The sequence below is a fragment of the Juglans microcarpa x Juglans regia genome, chromosome 8S, assembly GCF_004785595.1.
Source record: "Juglans microcarpa x Juglans regia isolate MS1-56 chromosome 8S, Jm3101_v1.0, whole genome shotgun sequence".
NCBI classification, from domain to species: Eukaryota; Viridiplantae; Streptophyta; class Magnoliopsida; order Fagales; family Juglandaceae; genus Juglans; species Juglans microcarpa x Juglans regia.
The window spans coordinates 5,081,802-5,106,560 of NC_054609.1; the positions used below are offsets into that span (position 1 = coordinate 5,081,802).

At 33.2% G+C, this 24,759-nt stretch overlaps 2 protein-coding genes across 4 annotated transcripts; both read left to right on the forward strand.

Annotated features, from left to right (window-relative positions):
• Positions 1 to 7,692: 7,692 nt before the first annotated feature.
• LOC121244789 (protein ROOT INITIATION DEFECTIVE 3-like) lies at positions 7,693 to 17,015 on the forward strand. Of its 3 annotated transcripts, none has more exons than XR_005936494.1 (9): positions 7,693 to 7,929; positions 8,079 to 8,192; positions 8,341 to 8,474; positions 8,584 to 8,731; positions 10,162 to 10,361; positions 11,856 to 11,983; positions 13,805 to 14,046; positions 14,197 to 14,424; positions 16,826 to 17,015. XR_005936494.1 is itself a non-coding variant. In XM_041142998.1 (9 exons), the coding sequence occupies exons 1-8, from the start codon at positions 7,726 to 7,728 to the stop codon at positions 14,371 to 14,373; spliced, it is 1,347 nt and encodes a 448-aa protein (XP_040998932.1). In that variant the 5' UTR covers positions 7,693 to 7,725; the 3' UTR covers positions 14,374 to 14,416; positions 16,802 to 17,015. The 3 variants fall into 3 exon arrangements, 2 of the variants coding, with proteins under 2 accessions (XP_040998932.1, XP_040998931.1); XM_041142998.1 differs by having other exon boundaries at positions 14,197 to 14,416; positions 16,802 to 17,015; XM_041142997.1 differs by lacking the exon at positions 16,826 to 17,015 and having other exon boundaries at positions 14,197 to 14,562.
• Positions 17,016 to 21,230: 4,215 nt separating this feature from the next.
• Positions 21,231 to 22,343, forward strand: LOC121244065 (transcription factor HEC2-like). Its single transcript, XM_041142104.1, has one exon. It carries the CDS (start codon positions 21,452 to 21,454, stop codon positions 22,202 to 22,204), a length of 753 nt encoding a protein of 250 aa, XP_040998038.1. The 5' UTR covers positions 21,231 to 21,451; the 3' UTR covers positions 22,205 to 22,343.
• The last annotated feature ends 2,416 nt before the right edge of the window (positions 22,344 to 24,759 follow it).

Here is a 24,759-nt window from a genome sequence, read left to right on the forward strand (position 1 = left end):
TTAAGATTAAGATCAGTAGCATGTATATTACTCTCTCGGACTAGAACTATGCGTACTACTACTATTGCTAAAGGCTGCATGTTGGTTGAACGATTTAGTGAAAACTAATTTAGGAAATGCTATACACAGGATTTTTCCACATTTTGTGTATGTGTAATTAATGGTTCGATTAATTTTGAGGAAGAAAGGGGTCGGGGTCATGACTATCTAAAGTGAGAAGCTGGCTAGGTGGCATAGACTCTGGTTCCAAGCATGCATGCTAGCAATATGCATGATATATACACAATCCTTTTAAATAACGCTTTACCCAAATGTTTTAAATGAATGGTATTTTTATAAAAATTCTCATTTTAAAATATCTATTCTGTATTTAAAAAAACCTTATTTCAAAATTTTTATGCCTATTTTGGCCTCACATTTGTGTTAAAATTATAGGTCAAGCCATGTATAATTAATAGCCACACAAGTTTCAGTACTTTCCAATATTTTTGCCATTGAGATCGACGGTCTAATACTCTTCTATTTGGACTTAATGGTCAAGTGGCTTGACCAGTGAGTGGATTCGTCCAAAGACCGGCTCTATCATGATCTCAAGGAGAGCAATGACCAACGAACAAACACATAGCTCATATTTTCACACAACAAACACATGAGATTTTGATATATCTTCCATTTGGTATGCTAAGATATATTTGTGCCTCTCCTTTCATCGTTCTGCTTTCAGGCTTTTCAGCAACGTGGGTCACATTTGTCACACTCTTCCCAACCTTTTTAATCAATTATAGTTACTGTGAGGAAGGGCCTCGAGCATGGCGTTTAGTCCATGGAGTATTATCGCAATCACCATTTTCATTTGATTGGTGTCTTGTCTCCTTGGAGGGATTTGTTATAGTGGAAGTTTCAAGTTTCATATAATTTTTCCAGTCACCATATTTGTCTTTGTTGAACACTATAACTATTATAATCATTTATGTTAGGGTTGAAAACTAAATCAGTTGCTTCAATTTCTATCTGAAACCGATCATTCGAACTGGCCGACAAAGAGGGGGAAAACTAGTCGAACCAATTCCGGTCAGTTTTTGGCAGGTTCATCAGTTTTGGGTTTTTTGGGGCCTTTTCTGGGTTGTTTTTCTTTAACCTATGTCTAGATTATTTTGGGACCCAACTAAAATCCTAATTTGATGTAGTGGCATTTTGAAAGCCATTTTTAATATTCAAGTTTCATTTTTATTTGTAGAGGTCATTTGTCTTGGTTGAACACTATACATGTTATAATCACTTGGGTTAGGGTTGAAAAATGAACCGATCGATTCAATTTCTGTCTGAAACCGACTAACTGAACTGGTCGACAGAGGTAAAAAAACTGGTTGAACCAGTTCTAGTTAGTTTATGGCTTGTTCGTTGGTCTATAGGATCGATTTTGGGCTTTTTTGGGTTATTTTTTAAACCTATATCTAGGTTATTTTGGGGCCAATTAAGATCTTAATTTGATGTGATGTAGCGGCATTTTAAAGGTCATTTTTAATATTCAAGTTTTATTTTTTACTTTTAAAGGTCATTTGTAATGTTAGGTTTTAAAAAAATAAATTATAAATAGTAAAATAGTAAGCACATACTACCATACTAGATAATTAAAAATAAAATAAAAATAATTCTACTAAATATTTAATACACATTAAAAATATAGAAAAATTATCCTACGCATCAATGCAATTATAAACATAAGATAAATAATCTTCAACGGTTTTTGATTCTTCATTCTTGTTGCATTTTCAATCTTCAATGGTTGTGACGTTTGATTTTGTGCCCAACTCTATATAGAAATATTAATAAGAATAAAATATCAATAAGAATAAAATATCAAATGTTAGTGAATTTAGATGATGAAAAATACTAAAATTAAATTATAAAAGCACATGAATATTGAACGAACATAAAAACATTATCTATGGACTCTCGAATATTAATTGGTGTCGATGTATGTCTCAACTAATTTTGAGCACAAATAAGTAGGGGTGTACAGAAATCGGCCGAAACTGGTGAAGAACCGGTCGGTCTGTGGTAGGAAATATAAAAAATCGACATCAGCCAGTTCAGTCCCGATCTGAACTAGGTTCAAACTGCCTAACCGGCTGATATAATATATATATTTATACATATATATCATAAATAAAACGACATTGTTTCACTTAAGTGATTTAAACGGCTCATTTTACGCCAAAAGCATAGAAAAAATATATAAGTGAAAGGACGTCGTTTGGTTTAATACACCAAACGTTGTTAAGCTCTAGGGCTTAATAATTGCTCTCATCCCCTCCTGCTTCTTCATCTCAATGGATCTTTCTTTCTTCTCTCTCCCCTCTCACCCCGCAACACCGCACCACAGCCCTTCCCTCCCCTCCTCCTTTACTTGATTTGTTTTGAATTTGTGATGTGAATTTTGGGATGGGTTAGCAACCAACGGATTGACCGTGGAACCAATCGGTATGGGTCGTAAGATTCTGACCGGTTCTCTATGTTCCGGCTGGTCGGTTTCGGTCAGCACCACCCCTTAAAAAACTATCAATGCAGTTTCAATTTTGGATTGAAACAGCACGGATAGTGTCGATTTTCAGCCCTACAAATAAGAGTCTCAACAGTTCTTGGAGCTAATAAACTCTGAAAAGGATCAAGCATACGACTTCCCGTACTAAATGCTGACTCGGATGCAACAATGGAAACAAGTATGACCAATAAGTCTTGTGCAATCCTTGTAAGTATAGGATAGTTAGCCTCAATAAGTTTTCAAATCAACAAGTCAAAAGATGGGGTCCGAGCCTTGCAACCATCTAATAAATATTGATCCACCTCTGTTTTGACAATAATAGATCCCAAGGTGAATGATGCTTGATCCCACTCATCAAACCATTGTGTCTCAGCATCAACATCACCACCATCTATGACTATAGATGTCGGAATGAGCTCATGTTTTCAGCTAGTTCTGGTAGAATCGAACGTAATATTATATTTTTCATACAATAATTTTCTCACATTCGACACCAACGCTTCAACTCAAGTCTCATAATGAGTTTTCTTCAAGTGGAAACTAACAAGCCTTAACTTGCTACATGGATCAAGCATAACTGTAATCAACATCAACAAGTTCAACCTATCTAATGACTCTCAATATTTATTATATTTCATTCTCAAGCTTGTGGTCATGCTCATCAAATAATGATTATCATGCTAACTCAACCTAATTAGCTCTTTTTGGAATTGACAAATCTCTTGAAAACTGATGTTAGCCATGACATATAAAGACTGAGAAGATCTTGTAATAACATCAGAAAATATTTTCAAAAACCTTACAAATATCACAAAGACTCTAAAATCTAAATTTTAGTGCACTCATCTTTCCTCAATTTACATCAAAACAACTTTACAACAACATAGTCAATTATGAACAAGAATCTAATTTTAAAATTTTTTTTTTCATGCAAAATAAAAGGCATTTATTGCACACATTAGCTTGCAAGATGGAAAACATCACAAATTTAAAAATCTAAAATCTAAATTTTCCGTTCATTCACCTTTCTGCAATATATATCAAAACAACATCACAACACAATTACAACATATTCAATTACAATAATCTAATTTTTAGAGTTTTTTCATGCAAAAGTAATACACTAAATTGAACATGTAGCTCACTCACAGTAAAAAATAGCTTTTGGGTTACTGTTCACAGTTCCAAAAATTTTGAAATGATTGTACATACCCAGATAAACAAGCTAAACATAAAATAATAGAAAAATTATAAATCAAACATCAAATAACAAGTTAAACCAAGACTTCTATATATTACCCTTTAAGGGACACCGATTGGAAATTGATTTTAGGCGATGTGATCACTAATGGACCACTGGTGGAAAGGGACCAAACGGAGGAGAGAATAAAGTCAAAGAGCTTGGAGAGAGAGAAAGAGAGAGATGGGATGACTGGACCAAACGGATGCCAATGGAGGGAGAGTAGTGTGAGAGAGGAAAGAGACGGCATGAGAGAGATGAAGAAGAGGGGAACAGGGTAGTATCTTCAGCCATAATCTAAAATAACGTCATTCATTCAATGTAAGTTAAACGACGTAATTTTATATAAGAATAATATATGTATATATATATATTATATTAGCTGGTTTACAGGTTTGAACATGTTCAAATCGAGACCAAACATATCGATATCGATTTTCAACGATTTGGATCATCGGCCGACCGGTTCTCCACTGATTTCGGCTAATGACGGTAGGTTCCAACAGTTCCTGTTCACCCATAATTTGGATTGAGCCTTTTATCATTGTCGATGTTGTTTTTCTTTTTGTAGTTTTGGTTGCACAGAAAAGACTGAAAAATAGCAAAGCCTCGCCACTGTTACATCCTTTCTTTTCATTTCTCTCCATTTTCAGCATTGCACCACAAATGCATCAAGCCAATGTCAAGACCAAAAGCCACACCACTAGCGTTGTAAGTTTAACTCTTTGATCTCTTTGTATTTCTGATTCTTTTGCTTGTCATCCCAATCTCTCTTTCTCTCACATTCGCTTGTTATAATCTATGATGATATACTTTTAATTTTTTCTACTGTTCGAAATTTCTGAAAGAGCATGATGAAGTTCCTAAGTTGAGCAATATGAAACAATGAGTCTAGTAGAATTATTTCTTTTCATAGGCTATGGCTAAACTCACCGAACTTCTATAACAACACTATCGATTTAAACCCATACTCTTTTGTTTGTTTTTTCTTTTTGTAAATATTTTCAGTATCTAATTTGTTTATTGAGTTTCAACTTTTTTTAACAGACCAATTGAACCATTGATATTATTTGTTGATTTGGACTTTGATGAAAGTTGGAAATAATAGTCCTATTAGTAAAAAAAAAAAAAAAAAAGCTATATATTTTAGTATGTATTTTTAGCAAAAATTTACAAATTTCTTTATGTCTTGGGTAGCTATCTAATGGATAGGGTTTGATAACAGCTCTTTGGAGTCGGCTTTACTTCGTGGCAATATGTTGATTGTTTCATATTTATCAGACATGGGGTCATATGTAGGATATCAATTTTTTATCCTCCAAAAATAAAGGTTGCACAATCCAATAAAAGCTATTTACATATAGAGAAGGCACTGCACTAAACAAAGCATTATATGAAGGTTGCATAATCTAAAAATAGCTATTTCCATACGAAAGAGGTACTACACACAATGGAGCATTACAAGGAGGAGAAAATAATAGAGTTCTAGATTGAGAACAGGGTTGTCTAGCAAAATCATGCAAAACATCTATGAAGATAAGTTGTTCATCGTGCCCTTAAAATATTGTGTTTATTTGATAAATTGGATGTAGAAGTTGGTAGGCATAGAGCTCACCACCTTGGTGGCCATCATGGGAGGCAAAATGTTCATCACCTCGGCGAGCAACCTAGATGAAGCACAATGCTTCTCATCTCGGCAAGCATCATCAAGGAGTATGAAATTTATCACCTTAGTGAATATCATGAAGGAGCATGAGTCTTACCCCTAAGTGAGCACCATTGAAGAGCAAAAATGTTTATCACCTTGACGAGAAACTTGATTGAAAAACAATGCTTCTCTCCTCAACGAGCATTGTAAAGGATCACGAAGCTCATTACCTCATTGAACATCATGAAGGAGCATGAAGTTTGCTCCAAGGCGAGCACCACAAAGAGTAAAAGTGCTCATCACCACGATGAACAATCTAGATGAATCATAATGCTCCTTACCACAACGAGCACAAATGAGCTTAAAACTTGTCACCCTGACGAACATTGAGAAAAAGCATAAAAATTGCCCCTAGCGAGCATCAGAGAAAGTAAAAGTGCTTGTCGCCCAGGTGAGCACATCATGGGTGGCGAGCACTTTCCCTCTCGTGCTGCTCACCTGGGTTGTAGCACTTTTACTTTCCAAGTTACTCGTTGAGGTGGCGGACTTAATGTTCCTTCATGGTGCTCAAGGTGAGCTCTTTTGCTTTTGGAAACTTAATTGAATAGCAAAAATAATAAAAATTTACTCATGGTAGTCATTATAACATGAATATTTTTTTGAAAACATCAATTTTTTTTTCTCTTCAAATTTCAAATAATCTATATAAGGGGAATCACGTACGTGCTTTGCACATACCAGCTTACCACTATTCAATCTTTATAATAATAGAGCGAGTTTAGGAGTTAGGGTATAGGAACTTATGTAAGGAAAACTCTAGTTGAAGGCGACTTCTTGCATTGATGCGGACCAAAAGCTTATGTGAAAGTTGGGTTTAAAATGAAGATGAAACGGTGCGTGTTAATGGAAGGCGGGGAGATGAGGCCCTTCTTTGTAAAAATCCTTCAATGCTAGGCTTAGCTAACTTTTTTTTTTCTTTGCCATGACCTCCTAAAGTTGAGAATTTTTTTTCTTTCCAGATTTTGACGAAAGCAGAATCACCACCACCTTCTTTGTAAAAATCATTCAATGTTAGGCTTAGTTAACTCTTTTTTCTCTACTATGACCTCTTGAAGTCAAGAATTTTTTTTTTTTTTTTTTTCCAGATTTTGAAAAAAGCAGAATCACCACCACCAAAGACTTTTTTTTTTTTTTCTTTCTTTCTAGATTTTGACTATATTCTTAAACCCCCAAAAGAAAGACGATGATGAAGAGAGAATATAAGAGGAGGCGAGAGAATGTGGCCATGAATTTCCCACTTTGCAAAAAGAGCCAATCTCCCTTCAAAGTCACTCATATACTTTTTTTGATTTCGAAGTCTCTTTCCCACCCCACTGTAAAATTTAGAAAAGAGAGTGGTTTGTGGACCAGGAGCAGGACCAGACAGTAAAACACACTATTGTCCTGTAGAACGTGAGAGAAAGAGCGAGGAAATAGAGGACTAGGAGCTGTGTGTGGATCGTAGAGTGAAGAAATTAGGGGGGCTGGCTCCGTATTTAATGACCTGCTAAATGGTGAATAGGAGGAAGATCAGAAATGGTGAAAATGGGCAGCGGAGGAGGGACGAAGACGATATAGACAACCTCTTCTTCTTTCATTTTCATCTTCTGCTTTTTCTCTCTCTCTTTTCTTTTTTTAATTAAAAAATTAAACTTTTCCACCTCATCTTCGGTACACGTTTTGTATGCTAAACTGCCTGTAACTAACATAATCTCTTGTGTAATGGCTTGGACCAAAATGCCTAACTATAGATCCCATGTTGGTTTGAGATACCATTGCTACAATTCTTGATTTGGCCAATGTGGCCCAACTATAGTTCTCGAGTTAGGTTCAAATGCTTCTTCGTATCCAAGTAAATTAAAATATACTGACAACAGATCAAATTGGGTAAAAATAACCATGATCCAAATCAAACCAACGAATCGAAATTTAACTGAAAATCTCTACAAAATCTCCATCTCAGAGTCCAATCTATCAATGAATTAAATTGTTCATTTCCATGAATTGAATATGGCAAATCTATTTTATTTTATTTTATACATAAAAGAGAGGCTAAACTAAGATGTTGCCAATTGATCAAAAAGCCCTTGGAGCAAATGTAATTTGAAATAGCATAAAAATATAATATCATTCAAAAATTAAAAAAGAGTAAATTTGCATAATATATTTTTACTAATTTATCCCCATTTTTAAAACCCTAGCAAAAATATTAGCAAAAGAGTTGGTGTTTCGGTTAAGCTATCTCTCGAATCAATGGAGGTAGTGGTGGCTTCGTCTTCGGTTGACGCCGGCATCGGAAGCTGGGACCTAGCAACCGGCGCGGAGCTACTCAGATACAAATCTTGCGCCTCTCCGCCTCACGGTCTCGTCTGCGTCGGCCAACGATTCCTCGCTTCCTCTCAACTCCGCGACCCCTCAGCCTCCTCTGGCTCCGTCCTTTTCTGGTCCTGGTCCAAGGTACTCTATACTTTACTCCTAATCAGCCGTTTTTAATTTTCTTATTTTTCATATCTGTTTAAAAATATGGCTCTATATATGAACTATGGAATCAAATACACCTTTCATTTCTCGTTATATTTTTTGTATTGGAATTTTTGGTTGTACAGCCTCAAGTAGAAGTTAAGAGCTTTCCAGCAGAACCGATTAAGCCGCTCGCTGCTAACTGTGAAGGCACTTATATTGTCGGTGGAGGTTTATCTGGAGATATTTACTTGTGGGAGGTGAATTCTTACATTTAAGTTGATATCTTTCGTGGTTTTTCTAAATTGGAATTGTGGCATTGGATTCAGATAATGCGAAATTTATTAACGCTAGCATAGTTGGGGTCCCTATTTGTCTTTTCTCTTTATCTAATTTTTGATGACATAGGTTGCAAGTGGTAGGCAGCTTAGAAAATGGCATGCACATTATAGGGCTGTTACTTGCTTGGTATTTTCGGATGATGACTCGCTGCTAATTTCTGGTTCAGAAGATGGATCCGTTAGAGTTTGGTCCCTTTTCATGCAAGTACTTAATTTTGTGGTTCACTCTTGGTTCATGTTATATTGGTCGATTTTTTTATTACCAAGTAGAACAACAAATAAGAAAAGCTCGTATTGTATAATGTTTCAGGATGTTTGATGATATTAGACAGCAGGAAGCTAGTCATCTATATGAGCACAATTTTTCAGAGCACACTTTGCGTGTAACTGATATTGTCACAGGATATGGAGGATGCAATGCCATTATAGTGTCAGCTTCTGAGGATCGAACCTGTAAGGTTCGTCACACTCCTCATAAGTTCTACTGTTTTTAATATTCATTATTTGTAGTCTCATTTTTTTGGCTTGGGAAATTAAAATGTGAAAATAAAAAGCATGGTATTTTAAGCTGTTACTTTAAAGGGAATGATTTGTGATTGTCAAGATTGCTTATTGTCATACACGTCTGTTTCTATAAAGCAAAGCTTCCTAAATTAGTCCACGTGCTTTGTTTAGGGTGGGGTGGGGTTGAACCTGCTCTCGCCCCTAAAACTGTTGGGTTCAGAGCATATTCATTGTCAATCTACTGGTTTTTATATGTTACGGTATGGATGCACACACTTTAGGCCATCTTTTCCATTTCTTCGATGGCTATGATGAAAAACCTGGTTTTCATGCATCAGATTACTCAGATCTATTGGGGCTGGCCCATTGTGCCCAATTTGGAACGAGTATTTGACAAGTGTCTTACCTGATGGTTTTCATTTGCAGAAGCATCCTACAAACTGTGGGTATTCTCCGATTTTCTGAGAAACTATATGATTTCTTTATTTTTATTAGCGGTTGGGAAAAACATGAAGTTCTTCTAAACCAACCAAGGACAAAAACCCCTGGAATATATATCACAAAAACCATCACAGCTTAACTACTGTTTTGCCACCTAAATGGTTGTTATGGTTATACTGCTTAGAAGGAAGTGTTGTTCAATAATTTGAACTACCTACTTTTTTTTTTTTTTTTGATGTATAAGTATTGAACTACCAGCCTATTATCATGTGTAAATATCAATGATGCATTTGTAACAAAGGAAAGTTAGATTTTCATTGGGAAACAAGGAGGGACTATTCATACTGTGTTGAGGTTTAGTTCAGGCAACTATGAAAGTTTATCTTGTGTGACTTCAATTAAGAGATCCCTTGAGAAACACAGTTTTCTGTGTGACTGAGGTCACACATCTATGCATAGCACTTGTGTAAATCAGTGCCATGTCTTGCTGCAGAAAGTGTTTTTCACAATTGGGGGAGCTGCTACTTTCTACTACCATATAACAACATAGTTTTAATCTAATTATTTAAGATTTTAAATTTTTGAGCCAAACTACAAAGACAAAGGTAACTTATCAGGAAAAAAGAGAAGGCAAAATGGAAAGGGTTGGGTGCAGTGAAGAAAGGGTGGTTTGGAAAATTTGAATATAATGGGGTAGATTCCCACTCAATAATGTTGCTAGTCATTGTATGTATGATTCCATGCATTGTGGTTTATCTTGTTTTGTGTGTGAATATATTTTTGTGTAGTGTCACTTTATATTCTTCTCCCTCCTCCCCTCCTCCCCTCCTCTCCCCTCCGAATGATGCATTCTATATGGTCACATATAATGCCAGTAATTAGTTTGGTGTTTGGTTCAATAGATTATATATGCTAGGTTTCATCATGATATACCTTTTGCCAGGTCTGGAGCTTATCAAAAGGGAAATTGTTAAGAAGTATTGTTTTCCCTTCAATAATTGATGCAATTACTCTTGACCCTGGTGAACATGTCTTCTATGCTGGCAGTAGGGACGGCAAGATATACATTGCTGCAATTAATGCTGAAAGCACCTCTAAGAGCAGTTATGGGCTGCATATCATTAGATCATTATCAAATCACAGGTTGGTCTCTTTAATTCTCACTTCTTGTGAAGTTATGAAGGTTTTAATATGAGTGATCTCTGATTATAATTGTGAGGATTTCTTTGCTAAATTCTTCAGTATATTTGTTGCATTTTTTAGAAAAGTTTTATGTGATTTAAGGTATTACCCACATGGAAGTTTCACCATATGCATATGGTTATATGGCAGTCTAATAAGGGTAGTATGAGGTACGAGGAATGTTTTGTAGGATGTGAAAAGGGTAGCAATCAAATTCTAACATAAATACTTTGACTGCTTTGAGCTTCCTGGACAAATAAAGTTTAGGTTGAAAAATTAACGATAGAGGTGGGTTTGGGTTGTATTTGGAGGTGGATAGCTTAGTAGTTTAGCTTGTTTTGGTCTCCAACCCCTTTTAGCTATAGCTCTTGTTACTTAACCATTTAGCAGTTGTTTGGATTGAAGACTCGCCTAAAAATGTTTTAAAATTTTGAGAAAATTCTTAGAGACTGGCTTTTTAGGGTCATGTGAGCATGCTTAGGCCTGTAGAAAATATGTTTGCATTGAAAAAATTTTTAGATATGTTTTTATTGGGATCTGAAAAAATGGTGGGGTCCATTGAAAAGATGTTTGGGTAGAAAAGATTGGGTTTTTTGGGTTATTGTGAAAGTTTGGCTTTTATGTTTCTTTTATCATGGAAACTAATGAAATGATTAGATGAAAATTATTTTTAAGATTGTTTTGGTGTATCAAAATTTTTGGATCGATACTGAAATTTTTTCTATAAATCTTACAGATGGTTTGAATCCAATCATGGCGTAATATTTTGTTGTTTCACCTCATTCCTTCAGGCTTGTGTTTAAGATTGATTATGGATCTCGTGATATCTCTGATGTAAGCTACCATTATTTGATTACAAGTCAACGTGTTTACTTTGGATTCAACAAGCTTAATCAACTAGCTTAGCAAGCAAAGTTCCTCGTGCAAATTTTGTAGAGAAATACTATTGTTTCTGACATGTGTAACTTTGGTGGCTCTCTCTCTTGATCGTGTGATATTTAGGTGTAATCTTTGCATCATTGATAATCATGGTACTAAGATGTATCATTGATTATGGATCTTGTGATATCTCTGATGTAAGCTACCATTATTTGATTACGAGTCGACATGTTTACTTTGGATTCAACAAGCTTAATCAACTAGCTTAGCAAGCAAATTTCCTCATGCAAATTTTGTAGAGAAATACTATTGTTTCTGACATGTAACTTTGGTGGCTGAGTCTCTTGATCGTGTGATATTTAGGTGTAATCTTTGCATCATTGATAATCATGGTACTTAGAGAACAAACAATGAAGTGTCTGAAGTATTCATATCCGTGGAATATTGTTGCATACTTGCATGTTTTAGATGTGTCAGTGTTCTTTATTAAATTGTGACTGTAGACTTTATGTTGCGGTGATATCAGCCTCTATGATCTCTTAATTCACAAACTTCTTTTTCTGATTTTTTGTACAGCAAGGCTGTCACTTGTTTAGTATATTGTGCAAATGGAAATCTTTTAATTTCTGGATCGGAGGATGGTATTGTACGCCTTTGGGATGCTAAAACTCACAACATTGTTCGCATGTTCAAACATGCTAAAGGTTTTCCTCTAGCTATCTGAATAATTGCTTGCTTGTGTGCATAGGGTTTTGTTCATTATGAAGGAAAATAGATAAATTAATTGCTTTCAGATTATTTATTTATTTATTTATTTTCATTCACTTTGTGGTATTTACATTTTTTATGTTGTTTACCATTCCCTCACGGATATCATATAACATGGAATAGACAATGTACTGTATAAATGCAAGCACCAGATTATATCTGTAATTTAAAGTGAACCATATTATTCAGTTGGGCTTTGGTAGAATTGTTACAAAGATATAGGGCTAGTTTGGACATTGAGGTATTTTCAGATATTTCCTTCCCAAATATTACTCAAACACAAAACACTCTTCAATTTCAAATCTTTGACTTTTTCATCTAATCATTACCTAATCATTATCCAAATACAAAACCCAATACAACTTTTTCAAACTTCCGAACAAAACACAAAAAACAATACAACTTTTTCAAATTTCAAAACAAAAATAATATTAAAAATTTTTATTCAAACAATTTTTTAAGTTTATAATATTTTTATTCAACTTTTTCTCTCTTTTTGCAAAACCCAATAAAGCATCTTAACTCAAACCATTTCACTACTATTCACAGATATTCTGAGATATTGAGGGCATTTGGGGAGAGATGAGATGAGAATTTAATGAATAGTAATAAGATAGTTTGTGAATAGTAGTGAGATAGTTTGAGTTGAGTATTTTTTGGGTTTTCGGAAAGGAGAGAAAAAGTTAAATAAAAATATTATAAAGTTATTTATAAAAAAAAATATTATAAAGTTAAAATATTATTAGAATATAGTTTTATAATATTATTTTTGTTTGGAGATTTGAAAAAGTTGAATTATTTTTTATTTTTTGTTTGAAAGTTTGAGAAAATTGTAATGAATAGTTTGAAAATGTTTGTATTTGAATTATGTTCGGGAAGGAGATGGGATGAGATGAGAATTTTGGGATGAGATCTATTTCCAAACAAGCCCTTATGTCCAAACGAGCCCTAGTTACCATGTCTCTCTGTGTCTGTCCCCTTTTACCTTTTTTCCCTTGACTTTTGCTTTGTCTTCCCAAGGAACTTTGGGTTCATTTTAACATGATATGATAAATTTTTCTGAGAAACCCACCAATAAATGCTTCTAATGTACTGTTAAGCCACTCCCAAGCTCCAAAATTTACCAGGCAGTTGAAGAGAGTGATTCTAATCTGGTTCAAACTGAAGCTTTTAATGTGATGCAACAAGAAGAATAAAACTAAATTCGTTATATGGACTGTATTTAGCTATCTAAAATTTGTATTTCATGTAAACTTTTAGGGGTCCTATGGGAGTCTATAAAAAATTTTGCATTTGGCGTTTTGTTTTGTGTACACTAATGTACCAAATTGATCAAATCCCAGAGTTGGGTTGGAGAAATTTGATAGGAGTGTGTAAGTGTCATGATATTGGCTTTTTGCTAGGCGGAATTGGACTTCATAATGTTTGCAAGCGGGTTCAATTGAACATTGACTAGTCATTTTAGGGTATAACCACAACTGTAATTAGTGATTTCTTTAAGTCGTTACAAGTGGTGTTAGAGATGTATAAAGGTCAACTGCTGTACTTGTTCCTTGCTAATGAAACTGAGATCTTTTGTAGTATAAGAGGATACATGATTACCACTTTCTTTAGGCCTTTATGTGTACAATATCATAATTAGTGCAAGCTATCAATAACCTTTCCCTGCCTCCAACTGCTCCTTTTCTCTGATTTTGTCTCCCGAATTTGTCTCCGTTATGTGGTTATGGTTTGCTTTTCACTCTTATGCTGTGCAGGTCCTGTGAACAATATTCTTATTGTCAGACAAGAACTCTGCTTTAATTCTCGGCCAATTTCACAAGCTTCCTCAAGAAGGCGCGGGTCATTATTACCACCTGCTCTTGAAAAATATTCAAATCCAATGGATGAAGATGCAGATGTCAAGGCTATTTTTGATCTCCACTCAACTTGCTGGAAATCAGTTAACTCTTCGTACTTAAGTTCTCATGTGATCGATAATCAAATCAAAGAACTTCAGGTTTGCTCAGTGAATGTTCTTGATTCACTTCATTTTCATTTTGTCTTTTTGTGTGTGCATGTTACCATTTCTAGGCACCTGTCTTACTCATCCTACCATGCAAAGTAGCATGATCTTCTGCGTCTGACCTTTCTATCGGTCTATCCTCAGCAACAAGGTTCTTCTGCTGCTGCTGAAATGGAGATGAAAAGGCTAAAGCTTGATTTTAGTAGATCTATGCAAACAGTTCAGCAGTGGAAGAAAATGTATGAAAACTTGCATCAATTCTGTGTCAATGAGCTTTTGGATGATGATCAAGTGAGAATCTTTAATGGAAACTCTACCTGAGGCATGGCTGTGTTCTCTTTCCCAAACATCACTGGAGTTTAAACTTTAAAGGTACCATTAGTTGAGGGTTCTATGGAAAAAAAGGATATATTTTTTTGTAAGTTTTATTTTTTAATTTATTGATTTTTAATATAACTTCTAGTTGCATATCTGAAATTCATTCATTACATTCGAGTGATTGATCTTCAATTTGACTCTCTCCCTCTCTTCTTTTGGATGAACTTTATTTTGTTTTCAAAGTCATATCAAAGTGCTACCTATAAAAGAGGTCTTATTAAAGTGCTTTGATTTTGTGCCATCGGCCACACGGCCAACACTCTAAGGAGGTTTGATTTGGACATGGAGTGTTTAGAAGACTTAGCCCCGGTTTGGATTGGAAACTTACCTCAATTCATCTCATCTCATTATTACAATTTTTTCAAATTCACACACAAAATATAATAAACAATTCAACTTTTTCAAATCTCAAAACAATAATAATATTCTAACAATATTTTATTCAACTCATCTAAAACCACTCATCTCTAAATCCAAACGGGTAATTACACTTGTATTCATGGTTCACCTGCTAACCTATTTCTATTTCTGAAAGTAAATCTCAAACATGCACAGCCCTTTCACCCATCAGAAACAGTGTTAGAGAATTTAGGTGGAAAACTTATGCCTCGTTTGGTTACACAAACTATTTCATCTCATCTAATCATTATAATTTTTTCAAACTCTCACACAAAATATAATAAATAATTTAATTTTTTCAAATTTCAAAACAAAAATAATATTAAAAAATAATATTCTAACATTACTTTATCCAACTTTTAACTTTCATCTCATCTCATATCATCTGTGTAACCAAATAAGACCTTAGTGTGGAGTTGAATGCTAGATATCTAAGCTTATCATTTTTCCGAAACCCATCCTTTGAGCACTAGGCTACGCCTTGATGGACATAATACCAAACTCTATCCGTAGAATGAAATTAACTCCTGATTAAGTGTGGCAATTTTTGTGTGACATATGGTAGAAGATCACAAGCTTACGAAGCCCATATCATACACAAGTCATGTGTTCATGTTTTGCATAATATATGATTATTCCAAAAAATGGGAGTGAGTGTTTTATGAGTAGAGATCATTTTATTTAGTTGTCTAAATTTATGCTCGCTTCATTTATGGATCCGAGTTGAGACAATTTACCAGCTTCATTTGCATCATGTGTAAGGAAGCTTGGATTCTTCTACCTGATCACTAAATATGTTATTCCCTCTTAACTTGTCTTCTTTCTAACTTATTTTTATAAAAAGAAAAATTGCGGTACTCTTCTTCCCACTTATCTGGTTTCTAACCTCAAGGGGAGAGCTTTAAGTGACAAGTCCAGGCTTGATAAAAAACACCTCATATAGGTTAAGAGTTTGAAACCTCACGCAATGCAACGATTCCCTTAGGATTGCTGCTTCTAGTTTTCTGCATGACACCGTAATTGTTAAAGGGATTAAGAGGGGACAAATAGCTTTGAATACATTCAGAAAAGAATATTAAATATATATATATATATATATTATATGGTTTTTATTTATTTTTTATAATTTACAAAAGCCCGGGTAAACAGCATCAGTGTAGCAAACATTTCTTAAGTTTTACTTCTTTCCAATTCAAGACCAGTTTTCTATATTTTCTCAAGAAAAGTGTTAGGTTTGTAAGGAGATTTAATAAAAGTAAAGCTCACAAGATGATGTGCCTATATGTTATAGTTTTACAGTGTGATGTACCACAATAAGGCATGTTAGTTCTTAAGTTTTACTTCTTTGAAATCTTTTTGTGAACCAAACATTTCTCTTAGCCAAAATGGATGTACCATGTACCAAATATTCAACCCCAAACAACTGGCAAGAATTGATGGTTTGATTGTCTGAGCTACACAATTAGGCTACAAGAAAACAACCCAGCTTGTGTCATGAAAATAATGTTGAGATAGAGAAGATGATATAGGACCATTTCTGTTGGTGTGTGAATAAGTATTATTTGGTAAGGCTCTGTTCTTTTCCTCTGCTCTATTTTTCTACTCTAAATTTGAATGAAGAGTTGGACAAGTTGGGAGAAGCAAGCTAGAACTATTACACTGTTTTGTTGTTGTGTTTGAAGTATTATATTTTATCTCGACAAAGTATGATTGGAACCAAGGTGGGCCGATCCTTTGCAAGTTCTAGATGGGCACGGGTTCATATCAAAGTATTTTATATGTTGTGCTGTAGGGGAAGATGAGATAAGGTGGTGCAACTGTTAGTGATAATGCAAAAGTAAATAAAAACCAACCCCAACAGCAAGATCTATCTCCTCTGGCTTCTTTTTATCCAATCCAACCCTCTTAGCTATCAGAGAACATGTTCCTCTATTCATCACTTGTTGACAAAGATTATACCTATTATATTGTAGATGGAAGAGAGAGAGAGAGAGAGAGAGAGAGGAGCTCTTGTCATTGATCTGAACAGTGCTTTGGAATGATCAGGGCATGGGAGATGAAGTATTTCTGTTGCCTATATTAAAATAATATATATTGTTTTGTAGAACACATTTTATATATACATCTCTTTATCACCTATTTTATAGCCAGTCGATATGATACAAAAATACTAAAAGCTTTTTGAATTTTAAGTTTCCCAATTGATTTAAATTTCACCTAATTAATGTCTTTAAATTTCTAAATTTTCTTGCATTTCTTAATAAAAGAAAGCTTGCCTAAATGGAGTCAATATTATTTATATATGGTGCCTAGCTAATTCATGCTCCACAACAAATTCTAAGGAGAGCTATAAATGAAACTCAGATCAAGATTTTCTAATATTTTCAATCTAGTCTATCAGGTAAAATTCTTTAAATACATGAAGATGATTTTCAACTTAAGTGATTGAGATTTTGATTTATCAATCTCGACTGTTTGATTTGAAAGTAAGGCAGAATTAATATATAAATAATATTGTAGGGATTGGAAGATATATATCATTTACATATATATAAATTTTAGAGAATCTAGATCGAGTGATATTTATTATCTATATAAGTTATTACTAATTGATAGATTTCTTTAGAATTTATAGTTTCTTAAATTGATTTAAAATCAATTACAGATTAAAAATAAGGATAGAAATTCAGGTAAATTGTAAAAGAATTTTTAAGATATGTAAATTCTACGCACTTTCTTTGAAAATGATTAATAAATATGAAATTCATATGAAAAATTTATATTTTAATGATAAGATTCATTTTTTTTAATAAAATTACTTGGAAATTACACTCTAATATTATATTTAGCAATACTCAATTACAAATTACTTGGTTCCGGGGCAATGTTACCTCATATTCTCCAAACCAGTCAACTGTCAAGTTTGACGCATTCTTTATTAATGTTAGAAGCCATACGTGCATACATATCATGTGATCATGGAATTACAAGAATTCGTGACTTACCAGATCTGGTTTTTTTGGAAGATGAGATGATATGAGATAATTAAAATTAAAATTAAAAGTTAAATAAAATATTATTAAAATATAATTTTTTAATATAATTTTTATTTTTGAGATTTGTAAAAATTAAATTATTTATTTTATTTTATATAAAATTTTAAAAAAATTATAATGATTAAATGAGATGAGGCGAAATGAAAATTGAGGAGTTAGAAAAATAACCTAAAACTACAGACTTAGGTATCGTTTAGATTCAAAGATGAGTTGAGATGAATTGAGATGGGTTGTAAATAGTAGTGAGATTTATGAGTTAAAATTAATGAATAATAATGAATAATAATAAGATGAATTAAAATGAATTAAAATGAATTGAGATGACTTACGAATATAAACCGAACTTACAGAAGAGTGGAGGTTCTTCAGCATGGAAGCTAGCTAAGGCTAGATAGGAAGACTGCAGATACGTACAGAGCCTAATATTGGATTTTGGAAGGAAACTGACGGCTTTTACACGCTACTTTGACTCAGTTTGCATGCATGGGTGTAATCATACTTTTCCTTACAAATTTTGTTACTACTCTCCTTTTTGTTTTCCTACAAGGATTATAATTAGATAAAATATATATATATATATATAAATAGTATTAAAACAATTTGAAAAAGAAAAAAAATAAATAAATAAATATAAAATCAAAAGAGAGTTAGAATATAATTATTTAATATAATTTTTATTTTGTGATTTGAAAAAGTTGAATTATTTTTTATGTTTTTTATTTTAAGTTTGAGAAATTTGTAATAATTAGATAAAAAAGTTAAAGATTTGAAATTAAAAAATATTTGTATTTATAGTGTTTGGAACTTTAGATGTTGAGATTAGAAGAAATGAAATGATTTAAAAAGTTTGTGAAATCAAACCAGACTTAAAGATATTTCATCCAATGGTTATTTAGTTATTTATAAGTAATTTAGTATGGAATACTTAATTTGACTCGAATATAGATTTATCTTAAATTATTAATATTAACCGTCTAAAGTTTTATTGAATTGCTTAGTGGAGTTAAATCAAACTCGACTTTAGAGATCACCTGAGACTTCTTGTCATCTAGGTCCCTCATATCTGATTTTAATTGATATAATGCTATTATAATCATGCTCAAATAGAGAAGTCACCTCTTGTCACACTCTCATACCCATTTTATTCATATAAAAAAAAAAAGGATTGATCATGATCACAGATTAATTCTCTATAGTATTTGATAGAAAATAGTGTCGTGACACGTTTTAATAAACATTATCATGTGTCACTTATCTAAATAACAACTATTTAAAATATAAATACTTTGATTAAGGATCAAAGAATCTTAATTGGAACTACATACATTTTTCTATGTCATGATAAAAAAAAGTTAGAACATGTTGTGCCCACTATCACGTACAACTATTGCAGCATTGCCACGGCCTGTACATTTCTGGTGGGGTGGGGAATCGAACGGCACCAGAATCCACACCGCCAGCAGGAGAGGGAAAAGTAGTCTCATTTAAAGGATACTAGTGAGATTTCTGACATGTGTCATGTGTCATGTGAGTGTACCGCTTTCTGTTTTCTAAAAGAAAGTGACCATTTTAAGGCAAGGATAGACTCCAACAGTTGCACTGACTTTCCACATCTTCTTATACCCTTACAACTCCTACTATTTACTATCAGTTAATTTTTTTTTTTATCTTTTTATTATTTAAATCTAGATTACAAATTTCAAAATATGATTTTCTTTGTATAATCTAGAAGAAAATAAATTTAATCAACTAACATGATTTTCTTTTAGATTATGCAAAAGGATAATTTTATAAGATTTTCAATCGAGATTCAAAGAGAAAAAAAAAATTAAGTAGTAAAATAGCAATAAAGGAAATGTAAGGATATCATTATCCTCTTCATTATATAGATAATCATAGAAGAAATGCTACATTGACCATGATATTTTATAAAAATAAATCTACGAACTGACATAACTTCATATGATATATTAATTTTATAATAAAAATAATTTTACAATATAATATACCACATCAAACAATGCTAGTTTATAAGTTTAATTTTATAGGATCTTTAAGACATGGCTAAACCATTTATCTAATTATACATACATACATATATATATATATATATAGGAAAATTATAGGGATCCCGTTGGGAGATCTCGCTCCAATTTTTTGTTTTTAGTTTTTTTTATTTAGTAATTAAGAAAGTGTTGTTTAATAATATTGTGAATTTCCTTTTGTTTTAAAAAAAATTTAAAAGTGTTAAAAAAATGATGTGGAAAAAAAAATTTAATTTTTTTCACATATTATTTTAACACTTTTAAATATTATTTTTAAAAAAATCACAATATTATTAAGCAACACTTTCAAATCACTGAGAAAAAAAAAATTAGAAAAAAAATCCCTAGCATTCGTTAATTATAATATATATAATTACTAATGCACCATATATCAGATAATCGATCGAAATCAGTTTTTATATGCTAGTCCCTCCAGACACGGTTGGTAGATCTGAGCCCTTCCTTTTGGTGGGCCGCAGACTCTGAACGTACTGTAAAATGGTAGATGGTTTTGAATTATGTATGGTTTTAATTGAGTGTATAAATAAAGAAAGGCTGAATTAAATTTAACATTCCTAACTCAAGTTCAATGACCAAATTTCGATACCAGCTAGGTCTCTGGGTAGACCTAATTATTGATCTGCTCATATCTTCAAGAACTTGACCCACAACTTTAATGATATAGGGATCCATTTGAGCCACTTAGCTAGTTAGCATTATATACAGTGTATATATAGAGTAGGGTTACCGTCATAAAAAAATTTATAAAAAATAATCTCATAAACTGACGTGATTTCATATGATCCGTTATATATGATTTATAATAAAAATAATTTTACAATCTAATAAACCACACCAAGCTACTTCAGTTTGTGAGATTACTTTTGTGTAATTATTTTGTGGTTAAAGTATTTCTCTTATATAAATATATAGACAAGTGTTTTGTAGAAAATAATTTTATAAAAATAAATATATAAATTAATGTGATTTAATGTGTTATGTTAGATTATAAAATTATTTTTAAATTGATGTACGGTGAAGCTTACATATTATATCAAATTATGTCTGTTTGTGAATTTATTTTTATAAAGAGTTCTAGCACTTATATATATATGTTTGTGTGTTTATACGCGCAATAATAAAAAAATATTTAAAGGGCTATTTAGTAATCTTTCTTATTTTAACAATATTTATTTTATAATATTGCATAGAAGGAAAGGTTGGTTAAATTAACTATGGGAAGCAGGAAATATTCAAGCACCTGCTATATATATAGCCATGCCTGCCACCAGAATGATAGTCTGTTCCCGATATCACTATTCTATTATTTCCCCTCAGTTTCTTCGATCTTTCCCTCCCTTGTATTTCTTTACTTTATAGAACATTCCGATCAAACTCCGACTCTATCACTCTTTTTCTTTTTATCTTCCCCATTTCCCTCTGCTCTTCTGGATATCAGTTGCTCTGTCAAACACTTCATTTGTCTTAGAAAGTACTGCGCCTAAGCCAAGGATCATATATATGGAGCAGTTAAAGTCGGAGGACCAGATGGAGATGATGATGAGGATGATGATGATGGACATGGATAAGTTTCCCGTGTTCTCCAAGGCCTACAACGGTAATGTTGCTGAATTGCCGCCGGCGGAGTCTTCCGGAGCTTGCAGCGGCAACGGGATTTGTGCCATGCCACAGTACATAGATCATATCGACCCAAAAGTGGCTGTCTCATTTACCAGCACTTCCCCAGTACTTCAAGAATATTCAACGCCACCTTTCAGTTTCTCCAAAAGTACCACCATATCAGGTGCAGGCGCTGCATTTTCCAGGCAGTCACAGAAGAAGAATTCAATGGAGGAAATGAGAGAGATGATGTTTCGGATAGCGGCGATGCAGCCCATTCACATAGACCCGGAATCGGTGAAGCCACCAAAGCGGAGAAACGTGAAGATATCGAAGGATCCTCAAAGCGTGGCGGCGCGCCACAGGAGAGAAAGAATAAGCGAGAGAATAAGAATACTGCAGAGACTCGTCCCAGGAGGTACGAAAATGGACACAGCTTCCATGCTGGATGAAGCAATTCACTATGTGAAATTCTTGAAGACCCAGGTGCAATCCCTGCAGGAACGAGCTGCGGCAAATCCGGTGCCATTATCTGGGATAGGCTTATTCCCTGTGGCCATGTGCAGTGGGAGTTACCTTCCGATTATGGAAAAAGCTTTTCAGTCGTCTCCTCCTCAAAGTGTTCAGCTTTACGAAGATATTGCTAATTGTTAGATGAAAGAAGAGAATTTAGTTCCAGTATATATACATATAAAATGCAACTGTTGAATGATGCTGATTTGGTTGTAAATCAGAGGCATGCATGCACTATTATGTTGATCATTTTCTCTGATGCATAGATCTTTTCGTTGAAGATTGCCCAATAAATCTCTGTTTTCTATCAAATATTCAATTTATGATCATACCCATCAGGAAGATCATCCAGAGTATTTTCAATTCAGGAAAAATCTGGGCAATAACAGAAACCTGCAGGCTATTTATGTTGAGGAAAAATGCAGTCCAGACTCCAAATTAGTTGAAAATAGTGACCATGACAATTGAGCATCATCAGTCCAAAACTTCTGATTCATTGCAATCAAGAAGATCATGATCATATAATATATCAATGTTTGTGAGCAGACAAACAACGTGCAAACTATCTAATGCCTGCTGTGAAACATCTAGAGACGGTACCGAGAGACCATGACAACTGACATTGACTCTTGCAGATCGAGTTGGGACCACTAACTTTTAGATTAGAGAGTTAGCAAAATTGGAGGTGCATGAAAATTGTAATGCCTTTGCATTTGTAACTCCCCTGATCAGGTCGAGTTTGAAGTAGAAGAGAGAGCTCGGTCCCGTTTGTTGTTCACCTCATCTAAATTTAACTCAGTTCAGTCTAATTTTAAACTAAATCTAACATCCAAACACTTAATTCTTAAATTACTAAACTTATCTCAACTCAAAATAACAATTTTCAAATCAATACTTCTTTACACGTGAGACCCACAACTTTTTTAACTTTTCATAAATATATTTAAATTCATCTTAACATCTAAACACATTTAAACTCATCTTAAATAAATCCTACAAAACTTACTACTATTCATAAGGAACTTTACTCAGATCAACATCTAAATGCAACCGAAGTATGTTGATCTAGTACTGTATTTAATGTATTGGGAGAAAATAGAAATATATTATATCATTCATTTTATGCAAGTCTCAAAAAATTAAAATCGGATAAGAAACCATTAAATTAATTATTAGGCGATTTATGAAAATTTTGAATTGATTATTTTTATATTGATAAAAATGATTAAAAATGATATTTAATGCAATTCAAGCATTTAATATCATATATAAAAGAGAGAAAATATAAACTCATTGACTAATTTTAATAAAATTATGGTATGAATCTAAATAGTTCCAATAAATTTATAATTTATGTATTAACCTCAATTGTCGACATTCTTTTGCCTCGTATAACAAGAAGATAATGACTATTAAGTTATTAGCACATAGAAAATGTAGTATCTTATATATAACCACAAACTTAATACAAAATATTCATTCATCTTCAAATTTTTTTTATTCAACTAAAAAATAAAGAATTATATATTTTATCTTTTAATTTTTATTGAATATAATGGTGAAAAAGTTAATATATATTTAATTCTATCATATTTTTGTAAAAAAATAAAATAAAATGAAACGGTCTACATCGATCGATTGAAACGAATAAGTCAATGATTCGATTTCTATATAACCAATTAAATTTGAATCGAATCGTTTTTTGAATCTCAGAATTCTATATAAAATCACTGCATCAAGAATTGAAAATAAAAAGAAACCAGGTGCACGAGAATTATGCATTAATTTGTAATGAATGCAGTGTTAGTTGAGTTAATTTACTAAGGATCTTGAATTAGTTAAGGATCGGGAGGGAGGCAGAAAATTGTCACCAAGGAGAATGCATGGGAAATACGCGATGATATATGAAGGTCGATCTGACAGTGTTGTTGTGTTGCTTTGGCACGTATGATGATGATACGTCGTTTCCAACCCCCCTCATCCTAACACGTGATTCCAATCTACATGCTCAACCTATTTTGTCGTTTACATCTCACGTGGCTATCCACGTCGGAATTAAGGAATTTCTGATTTACTAGTGGGCTGAAAATTGACTAGCTCGGTTTGATTTTGTGCAAAAACCGAAACCAACCGAGCACCTCCTTTAGGGAAGAAAACCAGCCGAAACTGATTGTGTAAGGGGTTAAAATCGGCATGATTAATTGTTGGCCGGTTCACGGTCGGTTTATCGATTTGTGGCAGACTTTGCCAACGTGAGAATATAAACATCTAATTAATTGTGAAGAGACTCAACTTTCAAGTGAAAACAAAAATTACAAAAATTGAAAATTATATCTAAAAAATAAAACATTGTTGTGCAATAGACTCCGTGGGTCGTGGGAGTTTATTTTAAGACGCAGTGGACTCCGTGAGGGGATGGAATTGGAGTGGGATTATAAACCAGTGTTTTAAATTTCGTACCGTACGGGCCGGTATGGCCGAAATTTTTCGTACCGGCCGTCCGGCCGGTACAGGTACTATATCTATTTCGTACCGGTCAAAATACCGGCCGTACCAGCTTCAATTTCGCGATATTTCGGCCTGTATTTTTTTTTTTTCGTTTTTCAAACTACAAACTTATTTTTTAACCCTCAATTCAGACTAGACTATTTATAATTTATATATATGTATTTATATATAATTTATTTATATATAGA

Excerpts from the sequence above, each read along its gene's own strand:
- LOC121244789 (XM_041142998.1), top strand. The coding sequence starts at position 7,726 with ATGGAGGTAGTGGTGGCTTCGTCTTCGGTTGACGCCGGCATCGGAAGC. Across the intron at positions 11,984-13,804 it reads CATGTTCAAACATGCTAAAG|GTCCTGTGAACAATATTCTT; the intron begins GTTTTCCTCTAG and ends TATGCTGTGCAG. Across the intron at positions 14,047-14,196 it reads ATCAAATCAAAGAACTTCAG|CAACAAGGTTCTTCTGCTGC; the intron begins GTTTGCTCAGTG and ends GTCTATCCTCAG.
- LOC121244065 (XM_041142104.1), top strand. The coding sequence starts at position 21,452 with ATGGAGCAGTTAAAGTCGGAGGACCAGATGGAGATGATGATGAGGATG.